General features: G+C 44.1%; 1 protein-coding gene across 4 annotated transcripts in view; it reads left to right on the top strand.

The window, feature by feature from the left end:
• Nucleotides 1-1030: 1030 nt before the first annotated feature.
• Nucleotides 1031-25876, top strand: part of Fgd3 (FYVE, RhoGEF and PH domain containing 3) — a 50182-nt gene continuing 25336 nt past the window's right edge. The window contains exons 1-7 of one of the 4 annotated variants that reach the window (XM_042686678.1): nt 1031-1123; nt 7302-7434; nt 9902-10036; nt 11008-11471; nt 15149-15223; nt 16901-17037; nt 19672-19828. In XM_042686678.1, coding sequence (XP_042542612.1) covers nt 11046-11471; nt 15149-15223; nt 16901-17037; nt 19672-19828 — 795 coding nt within the window. In that variant the 5' untranslated portion in view covers nt 1031-1123; nt 7302-7434; nt 9902-10036; nt 11008-11045. Of the gene's footprint in view, nt 1124-1216; nt 1342-3091; nt 3230-7301; nt 7435-9901; nt 10037-11007; nt 11472-15148; nt 15224-16900; nt 17038-19671; nt 19829-25876 lie in introns of those variants that run through there. The other 3 variants (XM_042686680.1, XM_042686677.1, XM_042686679.1) reach the window with 3 other exon arrangements.

Genomic DNA, 25876 nt, shown 5'->3' with positions numbered 1-25876 from the left:
TAAATCAAGGAGATGGATGGGGTTGGGAGACATAGGGGAGAATGATGAAAGGGATGACATTGGTCAAGATGCATTGCACTCATAAACTGACATGTTGAATTGAAATCCCTTTGTATTCTATTTAAAGATAATTATAAAATAAATAACTGGGTGCTGGTGGTTCACACCTGTCATCCTAGCTACTCAGGAGGCTGAAAACTGAGGCTTAAGGTTCAAAACTAGCCTGGTCAGGAATGTCTGTCAGACTCTAGTCTCTAGTCTCTAATTAACCAGTTGTGGTTCAAGTTGTAGAGTGCTATCCTTGAGCTAAAAAGCTCAGGGACAGTTCCTAGGCTTTGAGTTCAAGTCCCAGTACCAGTGCATTCTCTTCTTTCTCTCTCTCTCTCTCTGCCTCTCTCTCTCTCTTTCACACACACACACACACACACACACACACACACACACACACACACACACACAGCTATCTTAGGCAGAAAATCTATAACTCCATTTGTAATTAACTAGCACAAAGCCAGGCTGTAGGCATGACTTAAATGCCAGCTGTGAACAAGCAAGTTAAATGAGAGTGTGAGGTTCTGAGTTCAAACCCTGATACCAGAAAAAATGCATTTGTTATGGGGTCTCTCCATTATTCAACCATCCATGGCCATTTTACTGTTAACATGCATGAAACCCAAGAAAGTTGAGGAAGATTCCAAGGGGCTTCTGGACCTGCCTGGACTGGCCAACCCATGTCAGATGCTTCCTTTCTGAAGACCTTTGAAGCCACAGGTCTACTTAGGGAAGCCCACTGAGGCAGATGTGGGATAGTGGTCATGGTAGGTCCCCCTGTAAACCCAGGGTTCCTGCCCAGTAGCCTGTTAAACTTTAACCAAGCCTGGGTTGCTGTGGCCATGGGAGTGAGAACTGCATTTTCGAGGTCACCCCCACCACCCTGCAAATGAGGGCTCTGAGAACCAATGAACCAAGCTCCATCTCAGGCTACTGCAGAACAATCCGGAAATGTAAATATGCCATCGTTTTCTGACCCATATTGCAAAAAAGAAAAAAAAAAAGGAAGTTGTATTGTTACTGCATGAAGTTTCAGCCCCTGAAAGAGAACCTCATACTTCTTGGAGGGACGGTGAGTAGGGATGGATTCCCAAGATCCTCACTAAGTATCTGTTTGGTGCTGGAAGGGGAAACTTCGAGGTTACAGAAGGTACACAGAACAAAACAAGAGTCACTTGTGGGAGACGGATGTTTACAAGGCAGGAAGCTGTCCTGTGATGTGAGTGGTGTCTTGTTCCGCACTGTTGTCTGGCTATGGATTTCTCTAGCATTATTGTGAGATATCAAGAGGTAAGTGTGAGAAGGCTTCATAAATTTCACAGTGCTAGGCAGTGTGACTGCCATGCTTGGGTGCTGCACAGGCTCACAGGATTGATGGGGTAGTCAGTGACTTCTGTGCTCCAGAGGAGTCCAAGATGGGAACAAGTCCAAAGCTGGCCATTCAGGGTTGAACCCATGCAGGTTGGCCTTATAAAATAGGGCTATGGCCCAGACCCCACTCATGTCCATCCAGACGTCGGTGGTCTTTTGCATAAACTGAAAAAATTAATTAAATAATTTTATTTTATGTGTGTTGGTTTTGGGATTTGAACTCAGGGCCTTGTTCTTTTATTTGGCTTTTTCACTCAAGGCTGGCACTCTACCACTTGAGCTATATTTCTGGTTTTGCGCTGGTTAGTTGGAGATAAGAGTTTCACAGACTTTCCTGCTCAGCCTTGCTTTGAACTGTGATCTTTAGTTTTCACCCTCCTGAGTAGCTAGGATTACTGGCATGAATCACTGGAGCCTGGCTTTGTACTATAGAATTTAAATGACAGGTGGGCCCATCTAATGGGTTACTACTAGGAAAGAGAGTTGAGCCCACTGACCTACTAGGCACCAGTGATTGGGCCTGGTCTGCTCAGAGCAGTGGTGAGGTACCTTGGGAGGCTGGCAGCCTGAGGGCAGGGTCATAGCAGCTATGATGGTACAGTCTAATGCCACGATGATAGTTCATGTTGTGCAGTGTGAGGGGGGGCGATAAGGACCTAGGGACCAAGTATGTGCTGGAAGTTGGGGTCTGGGGCCTGTAGGATTTGTAGAGAGCCTTTGTCTTGTGGATGGTTAGCCCATTTTCATTTTTCCTGGGGTGGATGAGTGCTGTGGGGTGTGAGCTATTGTTTGGGGAGGCAGAAAGGAGGTCTGGGGCTTCTGAGATGCTGCTGGAGGAAGGAAGACAGGCACAGGGCAGTGGGGGATGTGGAGCTGCTGCTGGAGTTGGACCCAGCATTGTGACTTTAAGCGGACTCCACTTCCCTGTCAGGGTGGGTAGCTCATCTGACATTCGGATTGGTCCTCCCCAATATCCAAGGGTGGCCTTTGTCAGCCATTTGCACAAGAAATTGAAGCACCCAGCATTATATTCTGCCTGCTTGTCTTAGCTCCCCCACTCGCTTGAGCCTGTGAATTGACTGGCTGGGCCCCCACACATCTTTTCTGAGCCGGAAATTTACACAGTAGCTGAAAGATGGTAAGGAGGAGAGGAAGTGGTTTTCCTCAGCTGGGCTTCTATAGACTTTTAGAGGCCCAAGTTCTGCTCTTGGGGTGTGGGGCTGGCCCTTGTTCTGCAGAGGCTAGAACCTCCATATGTATAGGGACCCTCACTCACAGCCTCACTGGACTGCAAGCCCTGTATATCTCAGGCCTGGAGCATGTTGTTCTATGGTATTAGAGCTGACATGCCTCTAATACCTGTCCCCTACTCCCTGCCCTCCCAGGCTAGAACCTGGGCTAGAACCATGGCTTTGGCAGTTTCAAAGTTCCTATGGCACCCTTTTCCCTACCTGTTCCAGATGGGCTTTTTGTGATCTCCATTTACAGATGGGGAAACTGAGGTTCCGTGATACAAGGAATAATCAAGAGAGGCAAATGTAGAGATGTAAAACCCAGGTGACAGTGAGGTTATGGAATGTTCTGGAGGCAAGTGTGCACTGAAAACAATGAACAGGGCCTGAAGAAAGCACAGAGCTGGTTACTGCAGTGACTGCCTGGTCCGGCCTATCTCTAGGCAGCATGACTGACAGTAGGGAGGGACTGAGCCAGTGCAGGAAGGAAACAAGAGACAAGAGGGCCCCGCCTTCACCACCAACATTTCCTTCTGGGCACTGGATCCTCCAGCTACAGGTATTTATGAGTCCTGGTAAGTGATGAAGAGACAATCTCAGGGTGTAGGGGAAGGATGGTGATGGGCAGAGTGCTGGCCATGGACAGTCTGTACTAACAATGAGGAACAGGGTGGAGCAGACACTGAGAAACGAAAATCTAGATCTAATTGGCTGGTAAGAGGTCCTGTGCCTGTGCCACTTACAGCCCTGGGGGTGAAATGGACACTTGGCTTAAATCCTGGTCCTACTTTGTGTTTTTCTTTTTTCTTTTCCTATGGTGGTCTTGGGGCTTGAACTTAGGGCCTGGGCTCTGTCCCTGAGTTGGTTTTTTTTTTTTGCCACTTGAACCACAGCTCTACTTTTTGATGGTTAATTGGAGGTAAGACTCTCATGGACTTTCCGACTTAGGCTGGCTTCAAACTATGATCCTCAGATCTCTGATCTCAGCCCCCTTAGAAGCTAGGATTATAGGCATGAGCTACTAGCACCCAGCATTCTTGGTGTTTTAACTTAGGTGCTAATAGCCTCTTTCATGATCAGCAATAGGTCATGTGACTTCTGAGCCCCACAAGTTGACCCTCCTTATTGCCTACAACTCTTTCATAACTTGTTCAGACTCACTTTGTTGGCTGAGCTCCATGGATGCCAGCTGTATGGGGATGACTCTTGTTCTTCCCATTCTCACACCTTCTCCCGCTCGGTGCTCCCCATCCAGACAACTGCACCCCAAATGGCCTGGTTCATTCACTGAGCCTCTACGTCTTCCTTCACTTCCTGCTGTCTCTAATGCTGATTCCTACCCAGAAATGAGGGATCCCTTTACACATTGGTTCTAAGAGGTGGGGAGATCTGGACACACAGATCCCATGAGGTGGGGGTGGCCTGGTCACTTGGTTACTGCATTTGGTCTAATGCTGTATTTTCCAGATCTGTCCTGGGTCTTTGGGGATCCCTGCATTTAGCACCTTCAAACCATGGACAACTGTCTCAGTTGTTCATTGACTGGTCCTTGTGCATTTGGATGAGGTGATGGGGTGGGCTCATCTGAGTAAGATTCTGCGTTGAGGCAGGATCTCAATTTGGGTCTTATATTTCTAAAAAAAAAAAATAGATACAAAGCACTTTTATTGTTGTTGGCTTTGGGGTTTGAACTCGAGGCCTCATACTTGCTTAGCAGGCACTCTATGACTTGAGCCATACTTCAAGACCTTTATACTTAAAGGGACATTTATTTATTTATTTTTGTTTTTTTGGATAGGGTCTCACACTTTTGCCAGGGAATATACTGGACCATTATTCTTTTACTTATGCATAGCTATGATTGCTATCATGTACCACAACACTCAGCATAGTGTGTGTGTGTGTGTGTGTGTGTGTGTGTGTGTGTGTGTGTGTGTGCTGGTGCTGGTGCTGATACTAGATACTGGGGGTTGAACTCCAGGCCTCTCACTCTATCACTTGAGCCCTGCTTCTTCCACTTTTGACTCTGCTCGTTAATTGGGGATAAAAGTCTCCATGCAAAGACCCTGAAGGGTTTTTCCTGGGGGAAGTTAGAGCAGGGGAGGGGACTAGAGGGAGAGGCAAGAGTGGACAGTGATGCGAGGAATTTCAGCAGTGCAGATTGGAGGTTCTTGTTTGTCTTATTCACTACTTTTTACAATGGAAACTGTCAAAGATAAGCAAATGTAGCTACAAAGAATTATGTAATGAATTCAAAGTGCTAATAGGGAAGGCGGCTTGTACTCATGGGAACAATGGAATTCATAACCCTTCCTTTGCTAAGAAAGAGCCTGAGGCTCTTGGGAGCTTTGAGTTAAATTGTTTTCTTCTAATACATATTAGAAGTGTGTGTATGTGTGTGTACTCACGTGTGCATGTGTGCGCGTGTGCATGCACATGTACAGTTGCATGAGTACCTGAACCAGGCTCAAACTCAGGGCCTCATGCCCTTAGCTTTTTTGCTGAAAACTAGCATCTACCACTTGAACTACACCTTCACTTCCAGCATTTTGATGGTTAATTTGGAAAGAAGAGTCTCTTGGATTTGTCTGCCTGGGCTGGCTTCAAACTAAGATAATCATATCTCTATCTCCTGAATAGCTAGGATTACAGGCATGTGCTACCAATACCCAGCCCTTTCCTAATATATATATATATATATATATATATATATATATATATATATATATATAATTTTTTTTTTGGGTCCGGTGGTGGGGCCTGAACTCTGGGCCTGGGCGCTGTCCCTCAGCTCTTCAGCTCAAGGCTAGCACTCTACCACTTGAGCCACAGTGCCACTTCTGGCTTTTTTCTTTTTGCTTATGTGGTGCTGAGGAATCGAACCCAGGACCTCATGCATGCAAGGCAAGCACTCTACCACTGAGCCACCTTCCCAGGCCCCTAATATTTTGTTCTGAAGATTTTCAAATATATGTCCAGGCTCAAATAATTTTAGAGCGAGTACGGTGTGCCTGCCCTCCGAGATTCTACCTGCCATATCCCACATCTATTTTATTTTGAAGGTTGAATTTTTGTTTGCCTTTTAAGAATGACAGCAGATGGTGATTTTTTATTCATGGCTGTAATGTTTGTGTTTATACTACTTCTCCATGAAATAAAAAGAGAAAAAGGAGCAGAGATTAGCTACAGGCATGGCCCAAGTGCTTTGAAAAACATGGAGCTCTGAGTTCAATCTCCAGTGCCACTAAATAAATAAGTAAATAAATAAATTCAGTTCCTTATTAAATACTAACTCTCTGCTTCCCCCTCTTCCAGCCTCTGGCTGCCATTACTCTACTATTTTTTTTCTCTATGAATTTGATCAGAGACCTCAATGAGTATAATGACGCAGACTTTGTCTTTTTGTGCCTGGCTTATTTCATTCAAAATAGTATCTTCAGAGGACACCCATATAGCAGTTGTCCAAACTTTCCTTCCTTTTTAAAGGATGAACAATATTCCATTGTATGAGTAGACCTTGTTTTGCTGATCTATGTGTGTTAGTTGTTGTTGCCATAACAAATACATGAAATATATCATCTTATAAGAAGAAAGGTTAGTGCTTTCAGAGGTTTCCATTTGTGGGCATTTAGCCCTATTGCTTTGGGCTGTGGAGGCACAATACTGGATCAGAAGCACGTGGAAGAGAAGGCATGGTGACCTCATGGTGGCCAGGAAGCAAAACGAGAGAGACGAGGAAGGGGTAGTGTCTTACTATCCCTTTCAAGGGCATGCCCCAATGACCTAAAAACTTCCCACTAGACCTCACCTCCTGAGATTCTAACACCTCCACAAAGTGCCTGGGTACCCAGCTCTTCATACCTATGCCTTCAGGAAACATGTAAGATCCAAGTTGTAACAGACTCATACATTTTTTTAATATTGTTATTACAAAGGTGGTATTCAGAGGAGCTATAGTTCTTTTTGGATACCCCTTCCCTTGCTCTCTCCAAGATTTTCCCTCCTGTCCCCACCCACAAGTTGAATAGTTCTTTTTCCACATAGTGTCTAGAGAGTACCACTGCTGCATTTGTTCATCCTTTGTCCCTCCATTTCTTTTCTTTAAAGATATATAGTCATTTATTTCAAAGCTTTATGAAAAATATACAGCTAATACAAATTTTGTTGTGGTTTTTCCAAAGTCGTCCCTCCATTTCTGTGCCCTCCCAAAGATAGATAAATGAACAAACAAGACAAAAAGAACAGAAGACAAAAAAACAAAGGAAAAAACCTCTTGTTTCCATTTCCTGAAGTTCATTTTGATGAACATTATTTTATGTGATCAGAGGTACATAGGCATTTCACTTTTGTGTTCCTCCCCTAAAAGTGTCCTCCTTTGGTCTCACTGTGTGTGAATTCCTGGAGTCCTGTATAATTTTATCATGTCCCCAGGTATTTTAGGTCTAGCTTCCATATATGAACATGCTGTTTCAGACTCATACAATTTTTAACAGTATGTTTTACACTGGTTAAGCAGTTTGTTTAATTCTTCGTGTTAACATATGCAGCTAAGTTTTAGAGGTGGTAGTGTGAGCTGAATTGGCCAGTATCTGATCAAGATGTCTCAGTACACAGGCACAACATTATGTCTCCTTTTCTTCCCCTCAGCTTGCCCTGGTGATCCTGTCCTGCTCTGAGGTCCTACTGACTCAATGTCATGGTCTGAGAAGCCCTTCTTAGCAGAGAAGATGGAAACCCTTGACCACATCTGCTGCTGTCCTCCTCAGGCTGAGGCTCCATGGTGAGTATTCAGTGCTTCTGGACAATTGTGGGTGTTCATTGACTGGCCTTTGGTCAGCCCACCAGGACATGGCCAAAATACACTGGGCCTTGCTCACTGCTAGCATGGCTTTGGTAGATTTTAGAAGCAAAGCCAAAAAAGAACCCAAGCAGGGACCAGCAGCAACTATGGTCTGCAACCATTCTGTCATGCTTTTTGCCAGCATTGGGGCTTGAAGTCAGGGCCTGGGTGCCAGTTCTTAGCATTTTTTAAATTCAAGGCTGGTGGATCTACCACACTTAAGCTACAGCTTCCCTTTTAGCTTTTTGGTGATTAATTGGAGATAAGCTTCTCACAGACTTTTCTGCCCAGGCCGGCTTCAAACTGTGATCTTCAGATCTCGGTCTCCTGAGTAGCTAGGATTATAGAGGTGTGAGCCACTGACACCTAGCTATAATGTTTTCATATGCCCTGTCTGCTATATCCAATATCTGTGTCAGTTATGGGACAAATTCAATTGACGGAGGTTTTTTTTTTATTAAGAGATATTTAAATGTTCCTTTGTACCTGGTAATTTTTGATTGTATGTCAGACATTGTGACTTTTACCTTGCTGGATATTGAATTATTATTATTATTATTATTGATCCTGGCATTTGAACTCAGGACCTTAATTTGCTAGACAAGAACAGTACTACTTAGGCCACACCCCTAGCCTTTTTTGCTTTTTAGGTTACTTTTAGATAAGGTCTTGCCAGGCTGGCCTGTGACCATCATCCTTTTTTTTTGTGGGTCATGGGGCTTGAACTCTGGGCCTGGGTGCTGTCCCTGCGCTCTTCAGCTCAAGGCTAGCGCTCTACCACTTGAGCCACAGGGCCACTTCCCATCATCTCTCATTTAGCTTCAATCACAGATGTGCATTGTTATACCCAGCCTCTCAGTTGAAATGAAGATCTTGCTAACTTTTTGCCCAGGCTGGCCTCAAACATTCATCCTCTTGGTTGCTGCCTCCCAAGTAGCCCAGATTACAGACATGAGCACTGCACCTTGCCAGTGCTGGGTATTTCTGTATTCCTTTAAGTGTATTTTAGTTGTCCTCAGGGGTGTAATTAAGTTGTGAACAGTTTGGCCTTTCTGTTAAGACTTTTTAGGTGGAATGGTGGGCCACTGGAGGATTAATTATACCTTACTACTAAGTCAAGACCTTCTTGAGTTCTGGACTCAATGCCCTGTAAACCGGCAGGCTTTTCAGGCTGGACGGTGGAATAGGCACAACTTTGTCCTCGCTGAACATCAGGGAGTGCTCCCTTTCGTCCTGTCAGGGTTTTTTTCCCCCTCCATCCTCATGTGGTTTCCTAACACCCCTTTGAGGATCTCCAGGTTCTTTCTCTGTAGATCTCTTCTTTCTAGAGCTCTGTCCTGTGCACTTCAGTTTCCTTTGTCCTCCAGACTCCTAGCTCTGTCTTCTCATTTTGAAAAGTCCCAAGGGTTTCCCTTCCCTGCTTCTTGGCCCAGAAATGGTTCTTATCTCTGAAGAATCACAGGGCTTTTCAATCTGGTCTAAAATGTCTTGTAAACTGTTGTTTGTTAGCGCGCGACCTCTTCAGGTAGTAAAAAAGAAAATCACATTTCTGCTTTTCTTTCTTGGAGAAGTATAATTTCCCTACACCCACCCTGCGTCTAGGTGTGGTTGGACCCATCTCTGTCCTGCTGCTCCTGACTACACCAAAGCTGAGTCCAGCTCACATTCCACCCATGTACTCTTATTGGCTGTGCCATGTCTAACTTCTGGAAACTTGAGTTTATCTCCAATACTATGAGAAGAATGCAGAAAAACATGTATTTTCTGTTTGGAAATCTGAATGTTTCTGCCCATTAAGCTTGTTAAGCATGTGGCAGTAGCGAATGGTAAATGTCCATTTGGAGTCATTTTGAAAAAAAAAAAAAAAAAGGTCCACTCAGAGGTAGTTTTACCACTGGAAGGTAAGCTCCCAGAATTCTGTGAGAGTGGGAGGAGCCTTGTTCAGGGGCCAGTGGACTTCCGCAGCCCTGAGGGTGGTGGCAGTGGGGAGTAGGGGATGACACCACCGAGCTGACCCAGCACCCAGCCCTGTAATGCATTTCCTAGAGGCCCTGGAGGCAGCCAGGTGCAGCCCAGGGACAGAAAGCTCTATCTCCTGTGAGTGTAAGAAGCCATCAGTCAGCATTAACTGTTGTTTGTGCTGCTTAGCGGCGAGAAAGGGAACACATAAAGAAGTTGGGTAGAAGAATATCTGAGGGTGAGTGTGTGCGTGAGCCAAATGTATGTGAGCCCCTGTATTGGACGCTGGTGTTACCTTGCCCTTCTTGGGCTGGGTGTGTTGTTAGGGAGGCTGAGGTTGTCTGTTCTTTAGCTAGGATCTGCCACTCTGTGGTGAGGGGCTGCCCTCCTTTTACAACTGGGGGCCTTGAGCTACTCTGATCACCATTCTCCTTTCTTGTTTTTCTAGGACCTTCTAAACAGCTCCACTTCAAACTAGCTTGAGCAAGAGATTTCCAAGAAATCTTTCCAACCTCTGCTGGAGGCCCAAAAGAAGCAGGCCAGTCACTGTCAATATCTTCATTGGAGAGAGGGACAGCATCAGGTAAGTTGTCATCACCTGCAGCCGCCCCTTGTTTTCTCTGTGGTTGAATCTTGGGGTCAAAAGCAAGATTACAGGGACTGTCATTCTCTCTTCTGGTCTGATCTCACCACAGAACTGCCTGATGAATTCTATGTACTAGGCATTGAGACTTGGACTTGCCACTTGTTCAGTGGGCAAATCCCCAGTGGGCCAAGAGAGACTGATATGCAAATGTAAGGTGGTATCTTACATCTCAAACTTGGGACACTGAAGGACCTCATTTCCTGGGATTATTATACTCACAAGAAAGACCATGGGCCCCAGAAGGATGTTATAAATAGAAGCTACTGTGTTCTTAACTACTTTCATTACTTTGTGCATATATTTTGAATGTATTGAGCAACAAATAGCCTCATATGACACCATGAGATTGCTACATTTTTAGTGGTAGTGGGTTATTTACTTATTACTTATTAAGTAGTGTACTGAAGTTAAACTCAGGTATTCCCACTAGCTAGGTAGCTGTACTACCATTTGAGCCACACCCTCGGCCCTTTTTGTATTTATTTGAGGGACAGGGTCTCATTATTTTAACAAGGGCCAGTCTGGACTTTGATCCTTCTATTCATTCTTCCTTCATAGCTGGGATTACAGGCACATACCAGCAGGCCTAGCTATTGACTGAGATAGGATCTTATGAACTTTCCCCTAGGTTGGCCTCCAACCATAATCCTTCAGATCTCTGCCTCCTAAGTAGGTGGGATTATAGGCAAGAGCTGCCAAACCCAGATGAGGATTACTTTTGGTAGGAAAAATACTTTTAAAGTAACATATTTTTCCATTTTCCATTCCCTCAAAGCCTGTCTGAATAGGACCCCAACTGAAGTCCATCAGGGTGTTGATATTTCAAAGCCTAACTCTAACAGGTTGACTTTCTTTAGGGGGCTGGTTTGGGGCGCTATACTGAGGTAAACTCATTTTTTTCCTGACAGGAAGCTCCTTGCCAGTCTCCTAGAGTTCAGCTCTGAGGATGGAATTAGATGGGGGATCCTCATCCCCACCAGAAGCCATCACCACTGTAGAAGTATCCAATGCTGGGCCTGGCAACTCCTCCCTGGGGAAGCCCCAAGTCCTCCCCATTAGGCCCAGCACCTACCAAGGGGAACTTGGCAGCCAGGGCGCAGCAGGGAGCTGCCTTCTAGATCTTGGCCTGAAGATTCCCAACCGGGACAGTGGAATTGACAGCCCATCCTCCAGCGTTGCTGGTGAGCACTTCCCCTGTGAGGAGGGCAGTGAGGTCCCCCCAGACCCCACCATGCTGGGGCTGCACCCTGAAACAGCTGTGGACAGTGAGACACCACAGAATTCACTCCAAGAGGAGGACAACAATGATGTGGAGGAGGACCCTGATGCTGAGAACACCCCCCTGAAGATGGACGACATTGGCCAGGCCCAGGTAGGCTTCTCCTTCTATTCCAGGGCCTAAGTTCAGAGCTCTCCCTGAAGGAGTTTGAGGTTTGGGGTGGTTGACCCCCATAGAAATGGAGCACACAGACTTGTTCCACACAAGGGGAAGACTTCTAGGATGGAGACTGCGAGGAAACCTCAATCCTGAGCCTTAGTTTCCCTATGTTTTTGGTAGGCACACCTCTACCTCAAGAGGTGATGATGGCTGCCTGAAGCTACCCATTGTTTTCTGTAAGGCTTTTGGATGAAGGTAGCTTGAGAACTTCCTGGTTTTTAAATGGAGAGATTGAGCCCTAGAGACCCTAGAGACTTACGGTTGTCAGATCATCCGTAGGGCATGGCCCAGGCTGGGTGCTCTGTGTTCCTTTGAATGTGGGGACATGTCCTGATGTGCTGGGCCTACTGGATCTTCATGGTTATAGAGATATTAACACAGTAGGCTCAGGGGACAGGCCTGTCAGGTAAGGGACAGCCAGTGGCCAGTCCACAGTGAGCTTCACAGAGGGAAGGCTGAGCTCTGGTTTAATACAAGTAATATTATTTAGGCATAGCCAGCCAGCCAACCAATGTCCCTGTCAACAATTGGCAGGGAAAGCATAACTTGATGCTCACAGTTCCCAGGAAAGGCCATCCTGCCACAAGAAGCCACATAAGGAAGTAGCTGGGCCAGTGGGCAAGCAAGGGGAAGGAAGGAGGGAGGGTCAACTTGTGGGCGGAGTCTTGTTGTGGTTTAAACAGGAAGGAACTGGTGAGTCAGGGTGAACAGGCTCAACACTGCTAGCTTGAGTAATTTCAGCCAGCTGTAAGGCAGAGGGCTTTCCTTGGTTGAATGCTACCTGGCCTTGGGGTGAGGAGGGCACATAGATAGAAGGCAGGTACATATCTAGAGTAGGACAGCACCAAGAAGGTGATGGGAGGGATCTGCAGTTGGAGTTGATTGGTTTGCATTTGTATGGTACCATCAAAGGCAAATCTTTCATTATCTCTAGGAATAGGCCAGCCCTGGGGGAGAGGGATCAGCAAGGCCCAAATGTCAAGATGCCCTGTAGAGATAACACCAGGCACCCATCTCCCCAGGCTCTTGGAGGTGAGCTCCACTAGGACTGAGTCATAGCTCTCAGCTTCCTATAGGATGAGAAAACTATAGCTCCCCTATTCCGGGTCTGTGGAAGTCCCACGTCCCTGCATCTGTGGTAGGAAGGTGGCAGTGCTCTCTTCCCAGTGGGAATGGGTTGTCTTCTCCACATTGGGGCTTCTGATTAGAACACTGTCTACCACAAGCAAGCATTGGTCCAGGAGCCTGGCACCCCATATTTCCTTCCCTTGTTTCAGTCAGCCTTCTGTCACTACAAATACCTGAGCTAGTCAACATGTGAAGGGAGAAAGTTCATTGTATTTATTTTTTAAAATTCTTTGTTATTATTAAAAAGTTGTGGGCTGGGAAGGTGGGTTAGTGCTTGCCTAGCATGCATGAAGCCCTGGGTTCGATTTCTCAGTACCATAAACAGAAAAGGCCAAAAGTAGCACTGTGGTGGAAGTGGCTCAAGTGGTAGAGCGTTTAGCCTTGAGCAAAAGAAGCTCAAGGACAGTGCTCAGGTCCCGAGTTCAAGTCCCAGGACTGGCAAAAAAAAAAAAAGTTGCACAAATGAGTTACAATTCCATAGAGAAAGTTCTTCTTTTTTTCCTCACAGTTTTAGAGGTTTCAGTCCACAATTAGTTGGACCCATTGACTTTGGGTTTATGGAGACACATCTAGCCAGTAGCATATGAAGAACAAAACCACTTTCCTCAAGGCCAGGAAGTGAAAGAGAGAAAGAGTGTTAATATTACTTCTTCTTTCCATTTGGGATGTTCTGCTTTGTTTAGATATTTTTGCTTTATTGCTCTGTCTAGGACTTCTAGTACTACATGAATACAGTTGACAATCGCAGACATCCTTGTCTTGTCCTTAGGAAAAGCTTTTGGTCTTTCATCATTAAGTGTATTTGCTATGAGCTTCCATATACAGCCTTTATTATATTGAGGTTGTTTCCTTTTATGCCTAGTTTGTTGAATTGTTGGTTTTATTTTTAATCACAAAAGGGTGTTCAGTCTTTTTAAATGTATCTTCTCTATCCATTGAGATGACCATAACATTTTGATTATTCAGCTAATATGGTTTTTGATCATTCTGTTAACATGGTATATTTTAATTGGATTTTGATCATTCTGCTAATATGGTATATTATATTGACTGTTTTTTATATTTTAAGCTTTAATTGTATTCCAGAAAGAATCTGAACTTGGTGATCATGGTGTACGCTTTCCTAGTGGTTTAATGTCTTTGGTATCAGGATAATGCTGGCCTCATTGAATGAGCTTGGAAGTATTTTTCCTCTTCAGTTTTTCTGGGAAGAGTTTTAGGAACATTAATTTGTCTTTTTTTTGCGGGTCGTGGGGCTTGAACTGTGGGCCTGGGCACTGTCCCTCAGCTCTTCAGCTCAGGCTAGCTCTCTACCACTTGAGCCATAGCACCACTTCTGGCTTTTTCTGTTTATGTGGTTGGTGCTGAGGAATGGAACCCAAGGCCTCATACATACGAGGCAAGCACTCTACCACTGAGTCATCTTCTCAGCCCTAATTTGTCGTTAAGTGCTTTATAGAATCCACTAGTGAAACCATTTGGCTGTGGACTTTCCTTCATTGTGAAGTTTTTTTTTATTACTAATTAAATGTCCTTGTTCATTAATGATTTTCTCAGATTCTAAATTGCCATGATTCAATCTTAGAGACTATGAGTTTCTGAGCATTTATTTATTCTTCTTCTAGGTTATACATTCTGTTGACATATTAACAATACTCTTACAACTTCTTCATTTCTGTAGCATTGATTGTAATGATCCCTCTTTCATTTCTGATTTCACTTATTTGAGTCTACTCTCTTTTTTTCTGAATTAACCTGGCTAAAAATTTGTCAATTTGTTGATCTTTAACAATATCAATTATGGGATGGTTAATTTTTAAAATCTTTTTCCATACTCTATTTCATTTATTTCTGTTCTGATCTTCCTTCATTCTTTCTTCTAGCTTTGGCCTTTGCTTGCTCTTCTTTTTCGAGTATCAGGAGTAAAGTTATGTGTTGGCTCAGACTTTTTTCTTTTTTTTCTGAACACTGGTTTTTGTGAATTCTAGGCACATAGTCTACCAATGTGTTATATTCCCAGCTCTTCTTTTTAAAATTTCCTCCTTAGAAATGCTTTTACTGCCTCGTAGAAGTTTGTTGGGATTTCATGAAGATGCGTGAGTGTGTGTGTGTGTGTGTGTGTGTGTGTGTGTGTGTGTATGTTTGTGTTGCTGGGGATGTAGTCTAGGACCTTGAACATACTAAGCAGATGCTGTGCCACTGAGCTACATTTTAAGTCCTCTAATAGATTTTGATGCTCTGCAGTCAAAGCTTAAGAAAGCGTCATCTGGCTGTAGTTGCTTTGGAGCACTGGGGAAAAAAACTTGAATTTTTTTTTCCAGAATGTTCCATGGAAATAGCATCTATGAGAACTGAGCATCAGCAGCCTCCTCTGGCCTCCCACATTCCCTGGTCACCTTGGCACACTGCGGGTAGCCCTGGCTGGGTGCTCATTTCCCCCTATTGAGCTGTTTCCTTTCTCTCTACAATGCTTCCACTGTCAGAAGCTGCTCCAGATTGCCCAGGAACTCCTGCACACTGAAGAGACCTATGTGAAGCGGCTGCACTTATTGGACCAGGTAATCCATACAGCTCAGGGCCCACCTCTGTCCACTCTCAGAATTCCAATGGGAAGTTTCAGGGCAAAGTCTGTCCTCATCCTTAGCATTAATTAGGTATTATAGTTGGAGTAATGTAAGTCTGATTAAGAAATGTGTATTTTTTTTAAAGTGCTTGTGGTTCTGGGGCAAAGGTCTTATCTTACAATCTTTGGGACGTTTTGTCTTGGTGACTATCTGAGTACATAAATGGTTGCTAGGTATTTCTCTGTATAAATGGTTGAGACCATGGGTGCTGTTTATTCCTGTCCATGAAACAACAAGAGAAAAAATTTACCAATGGAAACCAGGCTTGGTAGCCAAGTACAGTAGCTCAAGCCTGTAACCCCATCTATTCAGAAGGCTCATGAGTTGGCTTGTGGTTCAAGGATAGCCTGGGAAAAAAGTTAGGAAGAACCTCTCTCAACAAAGAAGATGGAGGTAGTATGTATAATCCCACCTATACAAGGAGCATAGGTAGGATGATCATGATCTGAGGCCAGCCTGGACAAAAAGCATAAGACCTTTGTCTGAAAAATAAAATCAAAAGGTAATGGGAAAGTCATTTAAGGATACTGGTGGACCCATTGCAACAATGAGAAGTACAAGTTGTTATGTTGAAAGCGAACTTTACAACTTTGGTGTGGGGGGGGGGGGAGGATTGGGTGGGGGGTGGGGGGAGGATTGGGTGGGGGGTGGGGGGGAGGCTGGGAAGGGATGTGAAGGGTAAACAAAGGAGGAGGCTGCAATGCTTGATAAGAAATGTACTCATTATCTTGCCCATCTAATTGTAACCCCTCTGTACACACACACAAAAAAGGTAATAGGAATATGGACCAAGTGGTAGAGTGCTTACCTAACAAGCCGGAGGCCCTGAGTTCAAAACCAGTACTGTAGAAAAATAAATAAATAAATGAATGAAACTAGGCTTAGAGTGGGTTATTTCTGCTTGAATCTTACAAGCCAGAGAAAGAAGTCTTGACCAAGGTCCAGAGAGGGATAAGGGAAAATGATGTGTCCTTCCCCAGGTTCTGCCTCTGCCTTCCCTATAGTCCTTAGCCATAATAAACTTGTGATAAGACCACGAAGTGGTTTGAACCAGTTTGATGACAAGGGAGGACAATGACTCTGAGATTCGTTAAGAAAACATAAGGTATTCTTTTTTTTTTTTTTTTTTTTGCCAGTCATGGTGCCTGAACTCTGGGCCTGGGCACTGTCCCTCAGCTCTTCAGCTCAAGGCTAGTGCTCTACCACTTGAGCCACAGCACCACTTCCAGCTTTTTTTGCTTATGTGGTGCTGAGGAATCGAACCCAGGGCCTCATGCATGCAAGGCAAGCACTCTACCACTGAGCCACCTTTCCAGCCCCACATAAGGTATTCTTGTACCCTGTGTCTAAGTGCCATCTGTAGCAGATGTCTATGGTGGATCACACTCAGGGATTTTTTTTTGCCAGTCTTGGAGCTTGAACTCAGGGCCTGGGCATTGTTCCTGAGCTTCTTTTGCTTAAGGTGAGCATTCTGGTACTTAAGCCACAGCTCCACTTGCAGCATTTTCTGTTTATGGTGCTGAGGAATCAAATCCAGGGCTTCATGCATGCTAGACAAGCACTCTACCACTAAGCCACATTCCCAGCCCTCAGGGACTTCTATATACCTAGGTTTTCTGCACCCAGCTGACAGAAGCAGGCATCCCTCAGGAGGTTACCACGGGCATCTTCTCAAACATCTCCTCCATCTACCGCTTCCACGGGCAGTTCCTGCTACCCGAGCTGCAGACACGAATCACAGAGGAGTGGTGAGTACTGTCCATAACCACCCAAGGGCCCCAAATCCTGGAGTTCAGGAGCTTGAAAGCCAGGCAGGAGCCTGTGGGTACTGTCTTATGGTGGCCTGGATCCAGTCCCAGCCCTACCCTTCCTAATGGGGAACTTTGACCAGCCATTTCGTGTTTCTACGCCATAGCTTTGGAGGAAGTTGATATAGAACTTGAAGATTTTAACACCCACTCAGGACTTCCTGAAATTTAAATGAGGGTTGAGAAACCCAAGACAAGACATTGATAGTGCTGGTTGGATGGATTTTTCTCTCCTACTTTATATTGTACCTTTGCTTTAAACAAGATAGATATTTTCTCCCCAAGAACAGAACCCAGCTCCTCCTCTTTCTACCTTTCTCCTGCTTCTCTGCCCGTTTTTTTTTTTTTTTCCTTTTCTCGATTGTGGGGCTTGAACTCTGGGCCTGGGCGCCGTCCCAGTGCTCTTCAGCTCAAGATGAGTGCTCTACCTTTTGAGCCACAGTGCCACTTCTGATTTTCTAGTGGTTTTTGCCTGGGCTGGCTTTGAACCATGATCCTCAGATCTCAGCCTCCTGAGTAGCTAGGACTAAAGGCATGAGCCACAAGCACCCAGCTCCATTCTTTTTCTTTTTCTTTTATTTTTGTACTGGTACTGAGGCTTGAGCTCAGGACCTGGGCACTATCTTAGCTTTTTCTGCTCAAGGCTGGTATCCTACCATCTGAGCCACAGCTCTACTTTTGGCTTTTTGATACAGGTTATTTGGAGATAAGAGTCTAACAAACTTTCCTGCCCAGTCTAGCTTTGAACTTTGATCTTTAGCCTCCTTAGTAGTTAGGATTATATTTATGAGCCACTGGCACCTGGTAAAAGTCATGTTTTGAAAATGAAATCCAATGGCCCATTCTTAGCAAAGGGATGTCTTGGCTGCAAACCACAATTAATGAAATGACACAAGAGAAGCCACTAATCTGCTAATTCTCATTATGTGCCTCCCCTTACTGTGAGAAACCTAGCACTTCTGCTTTTCGCTTCCTTCCTGGGCCTGGCTTTTCCTTGGTGTCCCGTAAGGGCTTGGCTAGGGTTTTTGTTTTGTTTTGCTTTTTTTTTTTTTTTTTTCTTTTCACCTGTGACTCAGGGCTTGCCCACATGTGACTCTTCAGAATGACAGAGTCAGCTGCAGAACAGGTTACACTCTGTCCCCAAGGCTGGATGTAGCCCTCTTGATGAAGAAGTCTGATCCTAGTAGAGGCAAGCTTTTCCCTTCCAGGCCCCAGGGATTCAACTGTAAGTGCACATGTGGCCCTCTCAGCCTCTTTAATGACAAGGATACAAGAATGTGGCCACTTATCTGCTGTCCTGTTGTTGCACATGTGAAAAAGCATGTCCCCACAGTGATGGCTTTATGACTGTGTCTTTTATCTTTGATTTTGACTATTAACTTAGGATAGATCTCCAACAAAGAGATTAAGTTCAAAGACTGATACGATACTATGTTTTTTCACTCTTGGAACTTGAATGCACAGCCTTGTTCAAACCAGTAATGTTCTTTTACTATTTGTATTACTCTCCTCGTAACTTTGGCAGATTGAATAGAACAGTCATTGCTTTTTCTCCTTCCCTTCTTCCCTCCTTCCCTCCTTCCCTCCTTCCCTCCTTCCTTCCTTCCTTCCTTCCTTCCTTCCTTCCTTCCTTCCTTCCTTCCTATCTTTTTTCTTTTTTTGTTGGTTGTGGGGCTTGAACTCAGGGCCTGTGTGGTGTCCTGAGCTCTTCTGTTCAAGGTTAATACTCTAGCATTTTGAGCCATAGCTCCACTTCTGGTTTTCTGGTGGTTAATTGGAGATAAGAGCCTCCAGACTTTCCTGCCCAGGCTGGCTTTGAACCAGGATCCTCAGATCTCAGCTTCCTGAGTAGCTAGGATTACAAATGTGAGCCATCAATGCCCAGCAGTCTTGCTTTTTCCTTTCTTTTCTCTGCTCTTCTCCTTTCCTTTCCTTCCTTTTCTTTTTTCTCTTCTCTTTTCATTTCTTTTCCTTCTTCTCTTTCTTTTTTTCCTTCTTTTGTGCCAGTAATGAGCTTGAACTTAGGACCTCACCTTCTCATTTGGCTTTTTCTGCTCAAGGCTAGTGTTCTATTACTTGATCCATGCCTCCACTCTAGCTTTTTGATGGTTAACTGAAGATAGAAGTCTCTTTGATTTGTCTGCATGGACTGTCTTGGAACTGCACTCTTCAGATCTTCAGCCTTCTGAGTAGCTAGGATTATAGGCATGGGCCATTGGCTTAGAGTGGTCATTTCTGATCTTTGCACACTTACAAGGTGTGAAGTGGTATTTCATCCTTTTTGATGACTGTGGCCCATCACTCTAGGGGATCCATTACTAATGTCTCTTGTTTTGAGCACTGATCTCCAGCCTGTTCTTCAGTTGCTTAATAGACATTTATCTTTTAATTTCCAGTAACAGTGTTTTCTACCCCAGAAGACTTAAGAAGATAAAAGGCTTAGAGAGGGTGACCAATGAGCCCATCAGTATATAGTACTGAGTCAGGCATTGCCCTCAGCAACCAACAGCCCCTTGGTAAATGGGAACCCCATTTCTTCTGGATGTTTTTCTGATAACCTCACTCCTTCAAAAGGGACACGAATCCCCGGCTTGGGGACATCTTGCAGAAGCTGGCTCCATTCCTGAAGATGTATGGCGAGTATGTCAAGAACTTCGACCGAGCAATGGGGCTGGTGAGCACATGGACCCAGCGCTCACTGCCATTTAAGGATGTAATTCACAGCATCCAGGTGGGTGTATGCAGAAGCATGGCAGATATCCTCATGGGCAGCACACTAGTGTGTGTGTGTGTGTGTGTGTGTGTGTTTTAAAACCATGTATTTTATTCTAAAAAGAAACATATGAGAGCCAGCTGCCAGTGGCTCATGCCCGTAATTCTAACTACTTAGGAGACTGAGATCTAAGAATCTCAGTTCACAACTAGACTGGGCAGATGAATCCTTTTATTTCCAATTAGCCAGAAAAACAAACAAATGAAAAAGCAGAAGTAGTGGCATGGCTCAAGTTGTAGAGTGCCAGCCACAAGCAAAATTCTACTCAAGTCCTCGGGATTAAGTCCTAATACTACCCCTTCCCCCAAAAGTAATAAGTAACTATTGAAATTTGGGAACATAGAGAAATTGGGACAATTATTAGATAGGTCATGGTGCTTGATTGATGCTTTGATCCTCACAAATTAACTACGAGATGAGTTATCAATTCCATGCAGCTATGGCAGAGAGAAAACCAAGATCCAGCAAGACAAATGATTATTTCATAGAACCTAGATTCAAGGACAGTCTGTGATTTTATGGTAGAATGTCATATTGATCTTTCATGTCCTTTTATTTTTTTGGTGCCTGGGCTTGAATTCAGGGCATGGGTGCTCAAGACTAGTGTTTTACCACTTGCGCCACAGCTCTACTTCCAGGTTTTATTTTTGGTGCTTAATTAGAGGTAAGAGTCTCACAGACTTTCCTGCCTGGCTTGCTTCAAACTGCAATTCTCAGATCTCGGCCTCCTGAGTAGTTAGGAGTACAGGTGTGAGCCACCAGAACCCAGACTGATCCTTTCTTTCTATTTGTCTCCCTGATCTTTTATTTGTTTGCAAACAGCCTGTTCTCATTCTTGTTGCTCTTATCTACTGCCTGTTGGTCTTTTAAAAATTGATATACAAGATTTTTATATTAATGTAAAGTATTATCTATCATTCTTGTTACAAGTTGTATTTCCCCTAATGATCTTTAAAAAACCTTATCTTGATAGTAGACATATAAAATTTTTATTTTAAATTATTTGCATTACTTTTTTGTTGTTGTTACTGCTAGTACTGGGGTTTGAACTCATTCTCTCACTTGGCTCTTTTAGTCAAGGCTGGCTCTCTACCACTTGAACCACATCTCTGACTTTTTTGCTGGTTAATTGGAGATAGGACTCTTATAGACTTTTCTGCCTGAACTACCCTCAAACCACAATTCTCAGATCTCTTGAGTAGCTATGATTATAGGCACAAGCCACTGGTTTCCAGCAAAAGTACATCTTAAAAAAATTGGTTCATGGGGCTGGGAAGGTGGCTCAGTGGTAGAGCATTTGCCTTGCATGCTCGAGGCCCTGGGTTCGATTCCTCAGCACCACATAAGAAAAAAGCCAGAAGTGGCGCTGTGGCTCAAGTGGTAGAGCGCTAGCCTTGAGCTGAAGAGCTGAGGGACAGCGCCCAGGCCCAGAGTTCAGGCCCCACGACCGGACCCCAAAAAAAAAAAATTGGTTCATGTAAGGAGATACAACAAAGTAAACAAGACCTGAGAAACAAAGGACCTCCACTCATCTGGTCATATCATTATTAAATGATCCCATGCTACTGATCACATATGTGCACATCGGAGGGAAACTAGGAGGAAGACACAGAAACAGAGGGAAAGAGGGGAAAACATACAACAGCAGGAACCATTAGCTGCACTAGACATTGATCAAAACTAACTAAACAACTCAATGGCAGCAATGGGAAGAAGGGAATGAGGGGGAAAGAGGGAACAGCTGACACTATGCAAGAGGAAAGAAATGTACATATCACCCAGTGTGGAAGAAATAACTGTATTGTCAAAGCTCATAGAATTCACAAACTTTATAGACCACAATAAAGACAATTTATCCCATGAAAGTTAAAATGTGTTTGTGACTTTAACTAAGTATCACTATCTCACAATACTGTGAAATTTGTGAAATTTATGTAATCACTTAATCACAATTAAAAAAAATGGTTCACGCCTGTAATCCTAGCAACTCAGTAGGCTGAGATCTGAAGATCACGGTGCAGAGCCAGCCTGGGCAGGTAAGTCCATGAGACTCTTATCTCCAATAAACCACTAGAAAACTGGAAGTGGCACTGTGGCTCCAGCGGTAGAGCGCTCGCCTTAAGCCGAAGAGCTCAAGGACAGTGCCCAAGCCCAGAGTTCAAGCCCCACGACTGACAGAAAAAAAAAAAAACATGAATGCAGTGAGGTGCTGTGCTGGTGATCATGCCTGTAATCTTAGCCATGAGATCTGAAGACTACAGTTTGAAGCCAGCTCAGGCAGGAAAGTTTGTGGCATATTTATCTCCAATTAAGCACCAAAAAAAGCTGAAAGTAAAGGTATGGCTCAAGTGAGTAAGCAAGCTGAGTGAGAACTTGAAGCCCCTAGTTCAAATACTAGAACAGGTGTATGCAGGTGTGTGCGTGCGCACGTGTGCTCACACACACACACACACACACACATACACAAAAGAAAGAAGAATGCTTTTGAAAAAGCCTATAAATGCATTTTGTACTGGCAAAGATGATATAAATTATATTTTTCCTCTAATTTTATGTCTTTATTTAAAAATGGTAAAAGCTATTCTAATGTGTGTGTGTGTGTCCAGTACTGGGGCTTAAACTCAGGGCCTGTACTCTTCTTTGGTATAGCTGGTACTGTACCACTTGTGCCACAACTCCATTTCCAGCCTTTTGCTGCTTAATTGGAGATAAGTCTTAGATTTTTCTGCTCAAGTTGGCTTCAAATCATGATGCTTAAGTCTCAGCTTTCTGAGTTGCTAGGATTACAGGTCTGAGCTACCAGTTCCTGGCTTTCCCATGTAATTTTCAGCTGGATTGTAGAATGTAGAAAGAGCTCAGATCTTCTGGGGCCTGGTGGTTCACATAATCCTAGCTACTCAGAAGGTTCAGATCTGAGGATCATGGTTCAAAGCCAGACAGGGCAGGAAAGTCCATGAAACTCTTATCTCCAGTTAACCACCAGAACAAAACAACAACCCAGAAATGATGGTGGCTCAAGTGATAGAGCATTCACCTTGCACTGAAGAGCCCAGGCCCAAAGTTCAATCCCCACAACCAAAAACAAAAACAGAAACAAAAGAGTCCAGATTCACAACAGAGTGGCTGTGCCATACATACATGCACACCCTTACATATATATATATATATATATATATATATATATATATATATATATATATTCTTCCTGCACTCTATCTGTATTTTAATGGACTTGGGCTATGAGTGCCCTCTGTAGACGATGTGGAGATAGGGCCTAGATATGAGGTGACCCCTCATATCTTTTTTCTTGTTTTTTTGGTTAGTCGTGGGGCTTGAACTCTGGGCTTGGGTGCTGTCCTTGTGCTCTTCAGCTCAAGGTGAGTACTCTACCGCTTGAGCCACAGTGTCACTTCTGGTTTTCTAGTGGTTTATTGGAGATAAGAGTCTCACAGACTTTCCTGCCCGGGCTGGCTTTGTACTGCAATACTCAGATCTCAGCCTCCTGAGTAGCTAGGATTACAGGCATGAGCCACCGATGCCCAGCTTCCCTCATATTTTTCCACATGGGACCTATCATTAGATCACCCATGGCTTCCAAGCACCTCCAACTCAGGAGCAGTGTGAGGTCACAGAGAGGAGAGATAAATATAACCTTACTTGAGCCCTCTTGTCTCCCTTTGCCCCCCTCCCTCTCTGCTGACTCTTATCCCAGCTGCTCCCATGAAATAGTTGTGATCAACCTCAGTAAGCTTCACCTTCTCCTCACCCACCTGGGAGTCTGTTCAGGCTGTATCTGAGAGAGCAGTTTCAGTCTTCTCTATCTGCAGTGACACCCAGATCTGGGGAATAGATAGGGACCAGCAGAATAGAATCTCTTTGAGGATAGAGCATCCTATGACAGCTCACGTGCTGTGGTTGTGTGCCCTATGGAGGAAACAAGAACAAAGCCTGGTTTTCCAAAATACAAGCTGCAACATGGTTTCTTTCCCAGGAATGTGTTCCCATTGCAATCTTATCAACAGCCAAGGCACCATAAATTATGAAGGGAAATTATTGTCAGGGGCTCCCCTAGCACCTCCCTCATCCACGCCCCATGCAGCCTGAGTGTTCTTTCTAGTCCTCATGTTTAAGTCTGCTGCTTTTCTTTTCCTTCTCTTTTCCCCTCCCCCTCCTTCTCTTCTTCCTTCATTTTCATCTTTATCATTGTCATTATAATGCTATGATTGAGGAAGTTGAACTTTTGCTAAATTTGCAATGGTCAGGAACTGGAGGTATGGCTCAACGGTGGTAGTCTTGAGTGAAAAAGCTAAGGGTGCATGCCTTGGTCCTGAGTTCAAGCCCCAGTATCAGCACAAAAATAAAATAGGGTGCCAGTGGCTCATGCCTGTAATCCTAGCTACTCAGGAGACTGATATTTGAGAATTGTGGTTCGAGCCAGCCCAGGCAGCAAAGTCCCTGTGAGACTCTTATCTCCAATTAATCACTCAAAACCTGAAAGTTGCGCTGTGGTTCAAAGTGGTAGAGTGTTAGCCTTGAGTGAAAGAGCTCAGGGACAGAGCCCAGGCCCCAAGTTCAAGCCCCATGATCAACATAGATAGATAAATAAATAAATAAACAAATAAATAAATAAAATTCAATTTGCAATGGCCAATTTAAATTTATTTGGTTATTTTGAGAAAGAACAGAAAACAAATACAAACTTGAGTTGTGTATTTGAGTTTTCTTCCCAGGTTGCCTATCAAGCAGGATGAGGATGAGGGAGGCTGTACTTTGGGATTTTTGTCTGTTTCCCAGGAGATGCTGTGACAGTAAACTACGTCACACAGCTTCACAGCATGGTGATATATGTGTGCTCAATGAGCATCTCTCTTCTGAAGTGACAAGTGCTTGGTCTGGCCTAGGTAGCTGTCCCCTGTTCAGATGGGGCAGACTAGACTCTTGGGTCCAGCAGGCCCATAGGTGACAAAACACTGTCAAGATTGGTCTGACAATTGTCTGCAATATCCGTACTAGCACTAAATTGTCCTAAGCTATGGGTGGTGCTGGGGACACTTGTTGGCAGACATGGTCTATAGCCAGTTGCTAGCTGACTTTGAGCACTGAGCTGGGAGGCATTGGGAAAATTCTACACCTTAGTCTCAGCCCAGCTCAGTCATTTTATACAGACTTTGCTCCTAGAGACTTAGGCCATATCTGTTGACTTTGATGTTGCTCCTGGCATGAGCTGGGAATATTTTACCATCCACATTAGTGATCCACAGGTTGAGGCTGTGAAGCCCTGCCACAGACAAAATAGGATTGAATGATGTTTGCATATCCTATGACTGATGAAGGCTTCTTTCTTTCATTTTTTAAAATTTTCTTTGTGCTAGTACTAGAGCTTGAACTTGGGACCTAGACATTGTCCCTTAGCTTTTTCACTCTGGGTAAGTGATCTACCACTTGAGCCATACATCCACTTCTGGCCTTTAGGGGTTAATTGGACATAAAGTCACAGACTTTGCTGCCTGGATTGGCTTCAAACTATAATCCTCAGATCTCAGCCTCCTGAGCAGCTAGGATTACAGGCATGAGCCACCCACCTGAGTATTTCCTTTGTTTACTCCAAAACAGATTTAAAAATTGTTTAAACTGAAAACAAAACTTCAAGCATTTACAGAGGAGTGGCAATAATAACATAGTGTTATAAGCAGATAACATCTATCCTGTTTACCATCCTCCCTGCACACATAAGGATCAGTTTTTAGTTTTTTTGAAACTAAAGTACAGATACTATAGCTGTTTATCAATAAATAAGAAGGAGGCAATTATCCCACATGCACAATGATCCAAATGAGGAATTTTGAATTGATGTCATAGAACTATCTGCTCCACAGCCCACATTCAGATGTCAACAGTTGTCTCAATAATGTTCTTTTTTATTTTTTTGGTCTATAACTCAACCTAAGACCAATATCAGTTGTCTCTCCATCTAGAACAGGCCTCTGTCCTGCTCAGTTATTGGTT

This window comes from Dipodomys spectabilis, unplaced genomic scaffold (genome assembly GCF_019054845.1).
Source record: "Dipodomys spectabilis isolate Male_0828 unplaced genomic scaffold, ASM1905484v1 ptg000098l, whole genome shotgun sequence".
Lineage (NCBI taxonomy): Eukaryota > Metazoa > Chordata > Mammalia > Rodentia > Heteromyidae > Dipodomys > Dipodomys spectabilis.
The sequence above is the reverse complement of the archived record's forward strand: the minus strand, read 5'-3'. Positions and strand labels throughout refer to the sequence as shown.